This window comes from Ziziphus jujuba, chromosome 5, assembly GCF_031755915.1.
Source record: "Ziziphus jujuba cultivar Dongzao chromosome 5, ASM3175591v1".
NCBI classification, from domain to species: domain Eukaryota; kingdom Viridiplantae; phylum Streptophyta; class Magnoliopsida; order Rosales; family Rhamnaceae; genus Ziziphus; species Ziziphus jujuba.
Window position 1 is genome coordinate 32,468,665 of NC_083383.1, and position 14,987 is coordinate 32,483,651.

The following is a 14,987-nucleotide window of genomic DNA, read 5'->3' on the forward strand; positions in this document are numbered from 1 at the left end:
CATAATATTTCCAACTATAAACATCCACAAAATCTCATATTAGCATAATAATAAAACTACTAACTTTTATATACTAACATAGTTAAGCCACATATTTAGACTTTCTTGACATTATTTCAAAAGAAAGGTAAAAAGAAAAATAAACAACAAAAAGGAAAAAAATAAATACAATAGAAGATAAGGGAAAAATTAAAAAAATAAATGGAGATAAGGAAAAAAAGAAAGAGTGTCTTATAGAAAAACAGAAAACAATGAAAAAGAAAAAAAAATGGAAAATTAGAAAGAAAAAAAATATCTGATAGAAAAAGGAAAATAAGAAAAAAGAAAAAATAATGGAAAACTATAGATGAGAAAATATATATTTATAAATATGTATATATATATATATATATGTATATATTTGATAAAGGAAAAATGGAAAATTAGGTAAAAGAACAAAATTCGAAGAGAGAGAGAGAGAGAGAGAGAGAATATTTGATAATGAAAAACAAAAAAAATAAGGAAAAAGAACAAAATGGCATTCGTCAAGACATAATATTTTATTTTTTTTTTCTACAATTTTCTTTCTCTAACATATTCCAAAGAATTGGACTATCTTTTTCTTTCTACAATTTTCTCTTTATAAGATATAAAAACGTAGACTAAAAAAAAATGATGAAGAAAACAAATTAAATAATATATACATTTTATTATTTCTAAAACAGATGAAAATATCATTTTATTGTTTTCTAAATTTTTTTTCTTTTTTATTTATTTTCTAAAAACTGTTTTTGAAAATTGTTGGTCAAATGGTTCATTTTTGCTTTAGAAATAATTTTCTATTTTCTAAAAGATAAAACTGTTTTAAAAATAATTGGCCAAATAGTATATGTATATGTATATAGAATTTTTATATAATATATGTATACAAAAAATAATATATGTATACAGACTTCTTGAATTGGAAAAAAAAAAATTTAAGGGATATTAGTTTTATTAGTCTCTAAATTATATCTATAATTGCACCTTGGTCTTTGATTTTTTTATTATTATTATTTTTTTGCACTTTGATTGTTTATTATTATTCTAGTATTATTATTATTATTATTATTATTTGGCATTTTCATCTCTAAATTACTGTACTCTAGTTTTTAGCAGCGCCGAAATATTCACACTTAATGCAATAAGGAAAGATTTTGTGGGAACGTCTGATTTTGTAAGTCATTGTTTTCTTGTCGCAGTGGGTATGCAATATACTTCAAGATTATTACAAATTTGACATAAATAGTTATAAGGACTGAAATGTAATTATGATATTGTTTAATCAAACTACAATCCAAAAACTAATATAAGGACCAACCAAGCTATAATTAAAAAATTAATACAGACTTTTTATATATGTATGTATATTATATATATATATATTTGTATATGTATATGTAAATGAAGGTGCAAGGATTCGAACTAAGGTACATCGTTCAAAAAAATAATAGATTTTACCACTAAACTATTTTCATAGGAACAATATAGACTTTCTGATTTTTGTTTGTTTTAAGGGCATGGCCGCATGGGTAATCAGGATCATTCCATAGCTTAATAAATCTTAGCAAAAATAACCAAAAAAATAAAGTTTCATAAGATATATAGTGAGTTTTTTTTTTTTTTTTGGGGGGGGGGGGGGGGGCTTTTTTGTTTTTTGTTTTTTTTTGGCCTTCTGAAACAATTTAAAGCACCTTGAAGAATTTAAAATGCAGTAAAGTAGTGGACAAAAGAAAAAAAAAAAGTTAGAATACAATATTATATATAAAAAAAATAAATAAATAAAATGACATTTTACACAAAATGATATTTTTAATCTTTAATTATATTTTTTCGAATCCTTTTACAACAGCTTAGGTATTGGTAATAACCTTTTTGTCCTTCCCAATTTATCTAAAAAAAGAAAAATATTATAGATTTTTGAAATTATATTTGGGTAGGTCATCACTCATAACTCAACTAACTTTTTAATTTAATTTTCCTTTTGGTTTTGGATTGTATGTACAGCCGCCCATGACCTTTTAAGTCATAACTCGTAATCAAGGAACTGTATACCTTATGCTTTATTACATGCGACACAGCGACAAACTCAAAATTGTAGTGAATCATATGTGACCTGGTTTAAGCATTTTTAAAAAATTTTGCCAAATTTAATATTAATGGATCTCTTAAACTGTAAAAAGTTTGACAAATGGAGGTCAAATTTGAGCTTAATGGATCCAAATTAGGGAGAGACGTATGTGGGTTTAGCTAAAATGGTTGGAAAATGGCTAATCCATTGGAAACCCAATCAGTCGTTGCCGTTAAATTTACCAGCCCAATCTAAGCATGTCCAGTGGCAGATCGGCCTGAAAATTGAAGGGCGAGGTTGCATCGAGATTAGCTACATGGCTGATTGGCGCATCTTCAATGGTGGCTAAAAATGTGATGAAAACCGAGTTTGTCATATACAAGCTGACCCAATTTGAGTTTGTGGTTTTTAAGAGAGTTTCTGGGTTTTCAATGACAAAATAGGTATTTTGAGGCTTGTTTACTGTTGAGCATGCTTCCCAACAAATATATAAGCCCTTGTATTGACATTTGAAAACTTTTTAAAATCATGATTTTCCAACCGTAACTTGAAATTAGGTGTGCCGTCAATCCATAAACTCATATCGATGAGCTCTACGAAATAGCATGGCAATCAAATACAAAACTTGACTATGCAAAAAGTCAAACATTGACCCACAAACAATTTAATTAGTCAAACTTGATCAAAGTTTCAAATTTCAAGCATTTGTCGGGACATGGAGATCTGGTTGGAAAAGAGGAGTCAAGGCTACTTTCATCTCAAATCACATCCATTTAAGCACCAAAAGCTAAAAATAAAGATTTACCAACTACCTGTGATTTTCCTTTGGATGGAGAATTCCATGCATTAGCTGCCTGATCCTTTTTCATATTTTTCTCTATTCAAGAATGTCAAACCCCCATTAAAGAGATACCAAAAATTAGGCCTAAGAGACTCATTTCCAAGAATCTACCAATACCCATTAGCTTGTAAAGAGCTAAGCTTCATCCTTAAAAATACTTACACTAAATTTCCCAAGAATTTTCAGACCTCGTCTTTTAAGGCATCCTCATCACTTTCCTTCTCTTTCTTAGGTGTGTTTGAGTTTTTCTTCCTAATTGCTTTCTTTTTTTCTGGATATTCCAATTTATTTATCAATTTTTATGGGTTGTGTATTAATATTTGTGGGAATACTCTACCCAATTGATAATTTTTTATAATACATCAAAATTCTGAGAAATTTTCACTATTTGTATTCGTGTATGTTCTTGGTTTCAAACTTCAACAAAAGCATGTTAATAGTGAATAAAAATAATAAAAAAGATCAACCACTTAGAATATTCCATATCATCATTTTATTCTACTATGAACAAAATTCATTCAAGAATTATTTTGAATAGACACTAATAGACATTATGCCATATAAATATCAGTATCTTCCAACTCCCATGCCACATAATCTCCAATGGGTATAACCATTGGAGATGCTCTTTATATAGAATTTATTAAAAAGATAATGTGAAGTCCCACATTGGTTGGAAAGGGGAACGAAGCATGGCTTATAAGTGTGTGGATACATTTCCTTTGCGAGGTCTTTTAAAACCTTGAGGGCTGGGTTGAAAGAGGATTCCCCAGGCCCAAAGAGAATAATATTGCATGCGGATGGTCTGGGCTATTATAGATGGTATTAGAGTCAGACCCGGATCGATGTGCCAGCGAGGACGCTGGGCCCAAAGGGGGAAGGATTGTAAAGTCCCACATCGGTTGGAAAGGGAAACGAAGCATGACTTATAAGCGTGTGGATACCTTTCTCTTGCGAGGCTTTTTAAAACCTTAAGGGCTGGGTTGTAAGAAGATTTCCAGATCCAAAGAGGACAATATTGCATGCGGATGGTCTGGGTTATCACAGATAATATAGGCTTCTTGCATCAAGTGGTTTATATCTTAGCAAAATAAATAAATAGAAAGTAGTATCTTAATAAGATAGGTAGTGAATTTTTTTTTTCTTTTGGTGCCTTTTGGAACAATGTAAAGCACTTTGAAGAAATAAAAAAGCCACAAAGTAGTAGAGAAAAGAAAAAAATAATTAGTTGGATTAAAATATTATGTAAAAAATGAACAAAATAAGATAATTAGTCAAACTCAAATAAGGTTCTTAAAATGAGGGCTAACATGAGATCTTCTTTTTTTTAAAACCCTTAAATCGCATCAAAAACTGATATTTAAAATAATATTTATTAATCATCAGGTCCCAAGAGTTCACTTTCTCTAAATAGGATTTTAGTATGTTATTAAACCCATATTTGAGCATTTTTTAATTTTAAATGGTCATAAAAGGTGGAACTTGGTTTAATAATCTTAACATTCCATCTCTACTGGCAGACCTATAACTCTCTTTGGTATGAAATTTTTTATTTAGAAGCTTCGTAGGATGTCCCCTATCCTTAAACTACTATCATACCAATATGCTTAATTTTGAAGTTCTTTCAAATCTTGAAGCCAACTCCTATTCCATCCATCTTTGAACTATTGTAACGTAAGTACGCTTAATTTCAAAATTCTTTCAAACCCTCGGCGTTATAAGAATGACTATCATTAAATTTAAAACTCTCATCTAAGCACACTTAACTTCGAAATTTTTTTGAGTAACTATCATTATATTTAAATCATCTTCTATTTCGCATCCGAATGATGTGAGATTGAGCACCAGGTAGCCTGTCAGTGCCTCTTACATTTGCCCACACTGGTTGTCCCAATTGTCCCCCTTAAGGTTCAGCGTAGCATCCTGGTTGACACACTTATGTTGTCGGGACCAGTTCAAAATTCTTCACCGGAATCCTATATAAGCCATAATCGCAGGGAAATCCTACCAAACCCTCCAATGGAAAATTCGATAGAACCTCCCCTAAAGGTTGGACTTATCACAAACTTCCTGCACTGAAAACACACTTCTATATACACCACCTTATTCCTCCCACCTTACTACAATTTATTTCCACAAGTTTGTAGGACTCCAAATAAATAATAGTGAATCAGTGCATAATTAATTAAATAATACATCCAATGTAGTATACAGAGCATTAATAAAAGTCTAAGTGTGATAGTTATTACAAACAGAATAGAAAAAAAAATATTACATAATAAGGAATGAAGAAAAGGAGACTTCTTGGTCCTTCACAAATGGTCAAACTGTCGAGCTCACTCTGATCGAATAATGTCTACCACCTGAGCCTAAGGGAACAAAATTTAAAAAATATGAGATACTAATTATCTCAGTGAGCGACCCAGTTTACTAACTACTAATAATTAAGTAATTTAGTAATAAGTAAATAAATAAATAAATTAATGAATAGTTTAGTAATAATAGTTTAAAATAATTTTTCTCTCAAAACCCTCACAATCATTCAATTGGAAATGTTCTCTTTTTAAAACGTTTTCGCAAAACCCAATATTTTATGCCCCAAGATTTAAAAAATAATTAGTCAAATAATTTACAAATAAAACACAACAAATTAAGAATTCAAAATCAGAATGGAAATAATAATAGAAATGAAAATAAACTTTTATAACAATTACTAAAAGATTAATAACATATCATAAACAAATGATACAAAAATATCAATAAAACTCATATTAAGACAATTCAGGAAATAATCAAATAATTAGAATAAATCAATTAATTGAATAAATTAAGTAAAGGAATAATTAAATCAAATTAAAACATCCATTTAAAATAAATGGTAAGAAGAACATAAAATAAATAGAAGAAAATATAATATAATAGAATTGATTTCAAAATACCAAAACAATTTAAATAATAAATTCATAAAAACATTTTCTTAGAAATTGTGTAAGAGTTTAAATTTAAATAAATAATAAAATACTGTTAAATACATTTTTATTAAAACAAGATTTTAAAATATTTCATATTTGAAATCATGTCGTGAAAACCATTTGATGCATCCGCTATATATCAGTGGCACCAACGATATCCAGCATCCTGAGCACCGCTAGACAGGAGGTTAAAGAGAGAAACCGGCATACGGTCATGTGGTGTCCCACTGCACCACTGCAAACAGGCATCCTGTCCATGGAGGGAGGTGGCTACGGTCGATATCAACTTGCCGACCCTCGGTCTGATGGCAACCATAGGACAACCCATAAATCACCTGCGTGCTACTCACACCCACCTACGCGCTAATCATATCCATGTGCGCCCTAATTATATCCACATATACAGAACACTAGTACGTGTGTGGTGCATCTAAAACTCATAAATCATAAAATCAATATTTTTATAAAATACCATCGAGTTTATTTTATCCATTTAAACCCATAAATTTTTCACATTCCTTTTTAAAACCATCATCATAAATCTATTGCATAAATTTTAAATCCATCAACTTTCAATTCTATCAATTCAAATATACAAATTTTCCAATGGCATAAATATTTTTGAAACATAATTATTTAAATCAATATTTCTTTCTCAAATCTTCAAAAACACTAATTTGAATCAAATATGTTATTTAAATCTCATAAAATCCACAACAATCAAAATTCTCATAAATAAATTCCACAATAAATCAAATAATATTAAATTCACAATTCCTTTAAATATCAAATTTCCATAAAATCTAAATTTCCATAATTTGTCAAAAAATCATATACTTCAAATTATTCAAATATTGGCATCAAAATTTAATTCACAATTTATCACATAATTAACATAAAATATAGAATTCAAATATTAAAATATAACAAAATATAACTAATTGGACACCCAAAATTACTTTTGAAGGTGTGTCACTCACCTCGAGCATGCGTATCAATCAAGATCCTCCACAGGATCAGTCTCACGACCCACACGTGCTCTTAAAATATCAACATTACACAAGATCAAATATATTAATATTTTATTCGGATAACAACACACGGTACCCGGGGAAGCTAACACAAATGGTAACTAAAATTCACGAATAATATACCGAAACGAAGCTTAGGAAACGAGGATCATGGATTGGGTCTTACCTCCCGGAGATCAGACCCAAGGTGGTCAGAATCTCATTGGAAAGGCCTCGAGCTTTGGATCTCACAAATCGCTGTGAATTGGAGGCAACCAACCTAGGATTTGGGTTCAGGGGTCAGAATTAATGGAAAAGAATGGGCGGTGTGACTGGAAACTCGCTGGAATTGGATTTTCCTATAAGCCGCCATGGTCATTGGAATCTGCCACCGTCGACGGCACGTCTAGTGGCCATTGGCCATGAAAATTGGTGAAGTGGTAGATTTGATGATGGATAACTCAACGGGACTGGTGGTGAGGCAAACGGAGGTCTGGTTTGGGAGATATCAGCTAGAGAAGGAAATCGACCACTCACCAAAAAATGCCCCGATCTGGGTGCGTCGTCGGCGATCTGGCTGTGACTTTTGCCTGGCTGGCCAGTTTTCAGATGGGCTTGAAGGTGGTCTGGCGTGTGTACTATTTTGGTGGTCGGATGGTGGTGGCCGGTGGTGGTTTCTCTCACCTCACTCTCTCTCCTCCCTCCCCTGCCCCACCACCCATTTTGGCCAATTAAAATGCCACCTGTGGGTGCCACTATGCACTCACAGGATTGGCTTAAAACTTGACATGTGGCGACACTGTTCACATACACACAGATCAATGAATAGTAACTGATGTCTTAAAGAAACTTCTCGGGTCTGTAACTTTCAAACAACATGTACAAATTAGGCGTACCGCTAGTCTACAAACTCGTATCGATGAGTACTTCACAATCATACATGAGTCAAAGCTCAATTTTACAAAAATAAAAAGTCAACTTCGGTACCCTTGGACAGTTCGGACCTCAAGTTGTTTTATCCATAACTTTCAAACGGTAGCTTTGATTTTGACGTGCTACTAGTCTACGGACTCGAGTCGATGCGTACTTTGCAACGATACCTCAGCCAAAAAATTCTATCCGAAACAAAAAGTCAAATTTTGACCCTCTCGGTCAATGGAGGTCAAACCCAATTAATCTCGGTCAACGTGAAAAAAATTCCGATGTTGTTTGGGACGGGGTGTTACAATTGGGTACAAACTCTGATATCATCTTTAACATTGGCAAACCTATCAATCTCACCAATATTGTCCCCAATTTAGCCACCATACTTAGTGAGGTCACCCATCTTTGGATTACTCTCACCTGAACATGCTTAATTTTGGAGTTTTTTCGAATCCTGAAGCCAACTGTTTTATCAAAAGATCTCAGTGTAATAATAGTGACTATCGTTACATTTAAATTATCCCCCATTCCACACTCACATAATGTAGAATTGGACACTAGATAGCCTGTCAGTGCCTTTTATATCCGCCCATATTAGTTCTCACAATCCACCTTCCTTGGGGCTCAATGTTCTCATTGACACATTTTTGGCCGAATACAAACTCTGATACCATCTGTAAGACCTTGTCTTCATTGGCGAACTTGTTACTCTCTATTAATATTATCTCCAATTTAGCTGCTGTACTCGGTATGTGGTATTTTACTCAGAATTTTCCAAGAGGTCAACCATTCTTGGACTACTCAGATCACCTGTTCTTAGACTACTTTCAGCTAAGTACACTTAACTTCATTGTTCTTTCGAACCCTGAAACTAATCGCTTTGAAAAAGATCTCGGTGTTATAAGAGTGACTATTATTACATTTAAATTATCTTAATTCCATATCTGGATAATATGGTATTAGACACCATATAGCTTATTAATACCTCTTATATCGCCCACATTGGTTGTTCTAAATAAAATAAAATAAACTTTATTTGAGATCGATTGCTAAAATAATTATAAGTAGTTTAACATTTTATTGTGGAATTATATTTCCATATTTTAAAAAATATAATTTATATAAAACTGTAATTTAAATTTTTAGTTTCAGATTTTTGGTCCAAAAAAAAAACAGATTACAGATTCTTGGAATTATATGTTGGTACCATCACTCAACTCCATGCTTCTGCCCCCTTCCTGCCCCAGTTCGAGTGGCAGTGCAGCAAATGCTGAAAAACTACCCTAAAAAAAAAAAAAAAAAAAAAAGGCGTCATTACCCAACTACTTTATTTATTTATTTATTATTTTTTTTTATTTTTTTATTTTTTTATATTAGGTTACGTATATAGCCTCCATGAGCTCCCCATAGCTCGTATTTATTAATGTTTTTACAGATCAAACGTAATTATTGATGTTACATATAATAATTAGAACCGAAAATATATTTGCTTCTTAACGCTCAGCTATCGTATCAATTTAAATTTAGGTTGACAAAACAATTATTCCTCTTGGAAATCTTTTTCAATATTTTTCTATACATCAACAAATTAAGAAAAAGAAATAAGCACGGCATTAGCATTGTGGTAAGTATTATTTGAGTATAAAATTGTTTAATTTTGTTAATAAAAGAGACTTTGCAAATTATTTATTCTATTACTAAATGAATATATAGAAGAAAACTAAAGATAAATAAAGTAAATCCTATTATTCTTTTATCTTTTTTCACAAATTTTTAAATTTTGAAACCAAAATTCCTTATAATGTTTGATAATTTTCCTCCTACATCATGGAGAAATTTATCCAACATTTTCCAAAAACATGCGTTTTATATTTTTATTGTTAAACAATATAGTCTAATTTTGATCCACCTTTTATAAATTCAAGCTTTTGAGAATAATGAGAATAATGGTATAGTTTGTGTTTCAATATGAATTATAAATTATAAAGACTACATAGTCTTGCATAAATAAAAAAAAAAGAAAAAAATTCCATAAACATTCACACATTGCAGGTAGTACATGATCACTTTACTCTGGGGTACCCCTTTTTTTTATATAAAAAAAAAAACAACTAAAGTATTTATTTAGTTATAAGTGTTAACTTTTTCATACAATAGGAATTACAACCATTTAGACTTAAACATAAATAAAAATAAAAAAATTGAAGAAGAAAAGAGTGTTTTTTCTTTTTCATAAAAAATAATTTATAAATCTATTGTATATTGTAGATTAATTTGAAAATGTTTGATGAATTTGGTAATTAATTATGATTATGCTTATCATTTAGTTTATTTTTAAAAAAAATTGTGAAAATCATTTAATTGTTTTATAGTATAATTAGATTTTTTAAGTAAACCCAATGGCAAAATGGAAACTTATAATAAAAATAAAAATAAAAAATAAATAGAAAACAAAATGAAAATGTATTATGAAATTAAAAATTGCCGCGAAAAAGAGCTCGCTCCTTCAAGCCAAAAAAAAAAAAAAAAAAAAAAAAAAAAAAAAAAAAAATTCTCTTTTACATTTCGAGCCTCCCAACCCCTTGTTTTCTTTCCTTGGGTGGAGTTCAGTCCCAATCCTAATAAAGTGCGTTATCTGCAAAATTAGGGCTTAGATTTGGGAATTTGGAGACTTTATTTTGTGGTCTAGATCTCTACAGCTCTGGAATTTTGGGTTGCCATCTGAAACTATTGCGAATTTGGTAGGTAAAATAGTCAGTTTGAAATCGTCGTAAAAGTCAAAAGAGCATTGTAATTTCTGACTTGTTATCTGTGAAATCTCGTTTTTTTGTGGATGACTTTGTTGCATCGATGAATAATCGCCTACTCAAATGAATGGTTTTTATATGAAATTTGAATATATATTATATCTATCAGTTTTTGCCGTCTACTTTTCGTTCTAAATTGCATGTGGAAATGTTTATGGAAACGACTGCAGATTCCCAATTGTGTTGTTATTTTCTAAGCATGCCTCTGATTTGCTTTTGCAATGGAGTCTTAGTCGTTCATGTGTTACCTATGATTGCTGTATGTTTGATGAAATGATTCTGAGAAGTTATTTGTCCTCTGCTTCTGTTTCTTGAACTTTTTGTCTATTATTAATCAAGCAACCAACAATGAAGGAAAAAAGATAAAAAGGAGGTTGTAACTTAGCTCATTGGTTCGCATGTAGCTATCTTCTTGGATTAATTGGATCCGTGGCGATGTTCTTCATAAGTACAGGATGAATTAAAAAATGAAGCCTAAAAATGGAAAAGTAGACAGTTTTTAATATGCTTTCGACAATTTTTGAGTAGTTAGTATTAAAAGAAGATGAGGATTGTATCTTTTACACTGTCAATTTTCTATGGTTTAGTGTTTGCTTATTCTATGTCTATGTTTTGTATCTCTTAGGTGGTTTTTCTTGTTATTACCTTAACTGAATGAACTACATTTAACTTCAAGCAGCAATAGATGGCTAAAGCAATAGTTGTTCTTCATGGATGGCTAACAGGGTGAATTTTAAATATAATTTGACACATAACTTCAGTTTAAGAGTTTGGCTTACGAATCTGAAGCTGGAAACACAAACTTCAGTTTAAGAGTTTGGCTTATGAATCTGAAGCTGGAAACGCATCTTGGTTTAATCTGTTTAAAATATGAAATTTGATTAAAATGCCATTGTTATCGTATCATACTTATGGTATTTGCTAATGGCTACTTTATGATTATTGTTTCAATGTGCCTCCTTCAGTCTGTGATTGATAACTGATGGTGTTTTTACTCCTTTTTTTTTTTTCCCTGTCTTTTCTATGAGTATTACTAAAGTTATGATGAGCCATTGGATAATACTCTTTTTGCTTCAGCAATTGCCATTATGATTCATGACTCTTAGATGAATGATACATTTTTTTTGCTTTGACATGTGAATGATACTTGTGACAGTAGATTGTGTTTCCTGCAAATTGCCTTAATTTAAGGCACTGGCAAGTTAAATATTTAGAGAGAGCAAAATATTCTACTTATATGGAAGATTAAAGAAATAGTAAATTTCTGCTTGCATTTATGTCCCCCAATGTTGTGATTCATTGCCTTGTTTTCTGATTAAATATTGTGTGATTGATTAGTCATGTTTTTTTACCCTAACTTGACTGCTAGTCTAACTTTATGGATTTCAGTTATGCAGATTTAGACTTTGACATAGGTAGGTAGCAGCACATGGAACAACTAATCCACAAGTGGGTTTGTTGATTATACTGGCTTCAGAAATTGAATATTTATAGTGGAAGCTGGATTTCCATATTTATCTGATTCTTCTCACATAATAGTAAGAATTACACTTTCGTGCATGTTTGAAGGAGAGAGATGGAAAAGCCATCTTCAGGATGCAGAGGAGCTGAAGCAGTTCTGAATCTCCAATCCAACTGTTCAATTTCTATTGCATATCACCCTCATTTTGGTTCTCATAATGATATAATGCTCCTAGAGATTGATGAGAAACTTCTCCCAGATATCCTGCACCAAAGGTAAGCAAAAAATTTCATATAGTTTCTGGGTTTTGTTTGTTCCTTCTGATACCCAACTTTTAATTGTGCATGTAGTAATCTAAGGCTCCTTCATTTTACTAGGGTAGCTATAAGAGGGCAACCGGATGAAGATTCAGTTCTTTGCACCCAGTCAAAAACTTACGCACTCAAATTTGTTGGAACTTCCAACTCTGTATTCCTTATACCCCCATCAAATTACTCAAAATTCTCTGATAATACAGTTGACTGTGATCAGAAAGATGAAAATCAACAAGCTGTCGCGTCTGTCATTAAAGTTGCTCCTGGTAGCATGGAACTTACTGAAGTTGCTCCCAGACTGGACAAGCTTAAATTGCTTCTGTTTGAGAACCCATACAGGTTTGAGGAGGATACGGAAATGGAGGATTTGGAAGCGACAAACAGAAGGCTGTATAAATGGGATGATCTTGTTGACAGGGTGCAAGCTAGTGATGATGAATTGAGGTCTGGATTACAAGCTCTCTCAGCAGTAGAGATTGATGGGTTTTGGAGGGTTGTAGATGAGAAGTACATGGACATGATGCTGAGGATGCTTCTTCACAGTTCAGTGTTGAATGACTGGTCTTTGGATGCACTTAATGAAGATGAAGTTGTAAATGTCTTACAATCAGATGGTTTTCCTTGCAAACTGGCAGAACATTGTTTGCATGTTTACGGTAGCAAGGTAAACAATGATGGGGGCAAAAGCTGCATGTGGAGGTTGAATGAGAGGAAAGTATGTGTGCATTTTGCTAGAGAAATCCTGAGAGACAGGAAGATGAAGATGGAGAGTTTCATGGAGGAATGGATGCGGAAGATACCAGAGGGAATGCAGGCAAGTTTTGACATGTTGGAAGGTGAAGTTTTGACAGAAAAGCTTGGTGTCAGCGCGTGGGTGCATGCCTTCAGTGTTTCATCTCTGCCCTCTTCCCCGGGAGAGCGCTTCTCCATCCTTTTCAAGGAGAGGCCGAAATGGGATTCAAAGGATCTACAGCCCTACATCAGGTCAATCAATGTCTTGTTATTGGTTTTTGCTTCACCATTCTGTTGTTGATTTTGCTCAATTGGTAATATGTTTTTCCATTTGTGTCAACTTTATTTCAGGGACTTGAAAGTGCCAGGTCTTTCTTTAGAAGGTTTGCTTCTCAAATTCACGAGACGAACTCAACCAACCAAGGATGCCGAACCTGTTTTTAGCGCAAGATAGAACACCCACTACACAACACTAAATTCTCTTGCCTAATTCTATTGGTATAGAACTTAATGCTTTGCACTAGCAAAACTCAAGTTATTTTAACAGTATCTTAAGTTCTCTTGCCAAAAATCTGTAAAACCTATACTTGAGCTAGTATATTTCATAATTTAGCGTGAAAATTACAAAAAAGGTAAACCGAAAGGATAAATTATAAAATAACTCTTATATACACACACATATATATACACATATATATATATATATATATGCCAATATGTATGCAGGTAATCAATTTTGTTAGAATATAAGGAAAGATCTAAAAAAACGAAAAGAGAAGGAAAAAAATTGTATTTCATTGAGATTATCTTGTAATTCAAGGATGATTATTTAAAAATTGAAAAAAAAAAATTGAGCAATCAAAATTAAGTTACAATATATAAAGACGAGTCACGTAATTATCCCATGAATTTTACGCCATTAAAGGTAAATGCACTGCTCGCTCCAAAGCAATGGTAAGAATATGATGGCATTATTTATTTTTTTTTAAATTAATTTTTTTTAGAAATATTTCAACAAAGAAAAAATCAAAAACAATTTGGGTCCAACAAGAAATGAAAAAGGATTTTATTTGCGAGGAATTTGGTCCAATACTCTCATAGGGAGGAGGTTAACGATTTTTGCCCCCTCATTTGATATCTTTTTTTTTCTTCCCCTCAATATCTATTTTAACCTTAAAACAAAAAAAAATTACTTACATATCCTGTTATATTTTAAACAAAACAAAAATTTGTTTGAGCATGTTAGAGCTGAATGCAGTCGCAAGCTTTGTGAGGGTAACTGTCAGATAATCATATGCCTCAAATTGCATATTTGGCAATTGTTGGTAACCCTTTCACCCCTCCAACTTCCATCGCTTTCAAGGCACATTTTCTGTGTGTTTAGTACAAGGATGGGCGATGAAGAATGAAGAGTTGATCCTTGATTGGTGTAGAAGTGTGGTGGAACATCCCGTGGCCATGCAAAAACTTTCCTTCCAAAATTGGAATGATTGGACTCTTTCTCCAATCATAAAGCCCCCTGATCCCTTCCTTTGTCTTTCATCCCCCCTGAACAGAATAAGTAAGGCCCTGTTCTTTCTAATTCAAAAATGAAAATAGAGGCGAAGCGCCCAAGTGGCAAAGGCCCCAAAGCAAAGTAATATATAGATGTAGTTTGTATTTCATTCTTTTATTCTGCCATTTTATATCAAAAACCATAAGCCTTGCATGCTCTGTATCCTTTCTCTAGTCATTGTACGTACTAGATTACTCTTGAATTATTGCTTAAATTTCAATTTAATTCTTCAGCGTTTACCGGTAATACATCTAGAACTGGGTCTTTATGTCTAACGAGCA

General features: G+C 32.1%; 1 protein-coding gene across 5 annotated transcripts; it reads left to right on the forward strand.

The window, feature by feature from the left end:
* Positions 1-10,361: 10,361 nt before the first annotated feature.
* On the forward strand, positions 10,362-13,822 carry LOC125418175 (uncharacterized). 5 transcript variants are annotated; one of them, XM_048476038.2, is made up of 5 exons: positions 10,362-10,577; positions 12,033-12,092; positions 12,213-12,380; positions 12,483-13,403; positions 13,503-13,822. In XM_048476038.2, the coding sequence occupies exons 2-5, from the start codon at positions 12,073-12,075 to the stop codon at positions 13,603-13,605; spliced, it is 1,212 nt and encodes a 403-aa protein (XP_048331995.1). In that variant the 5' UTR covers positions 10,362-10,577; positions 12,033-12,072; the 3' UTR covers positions 13,606-13,822. The 5 variants fall into 5 exon arrangements, with proteins under 5 accessions (XP_048331995.1, XP_048331996.1, XP_060673737.1 ...); XM_048476039.2 differs by having other exon boundaries at positions 10,363-10,577; positions 12,033-12,058; XM_060817754.1 differs by having other exon boundaries at positions 10,363-10,581; positions 12,033-12,380.
* Positions 13,823-14,987: the final 1,165 nt, after the last annotated feature.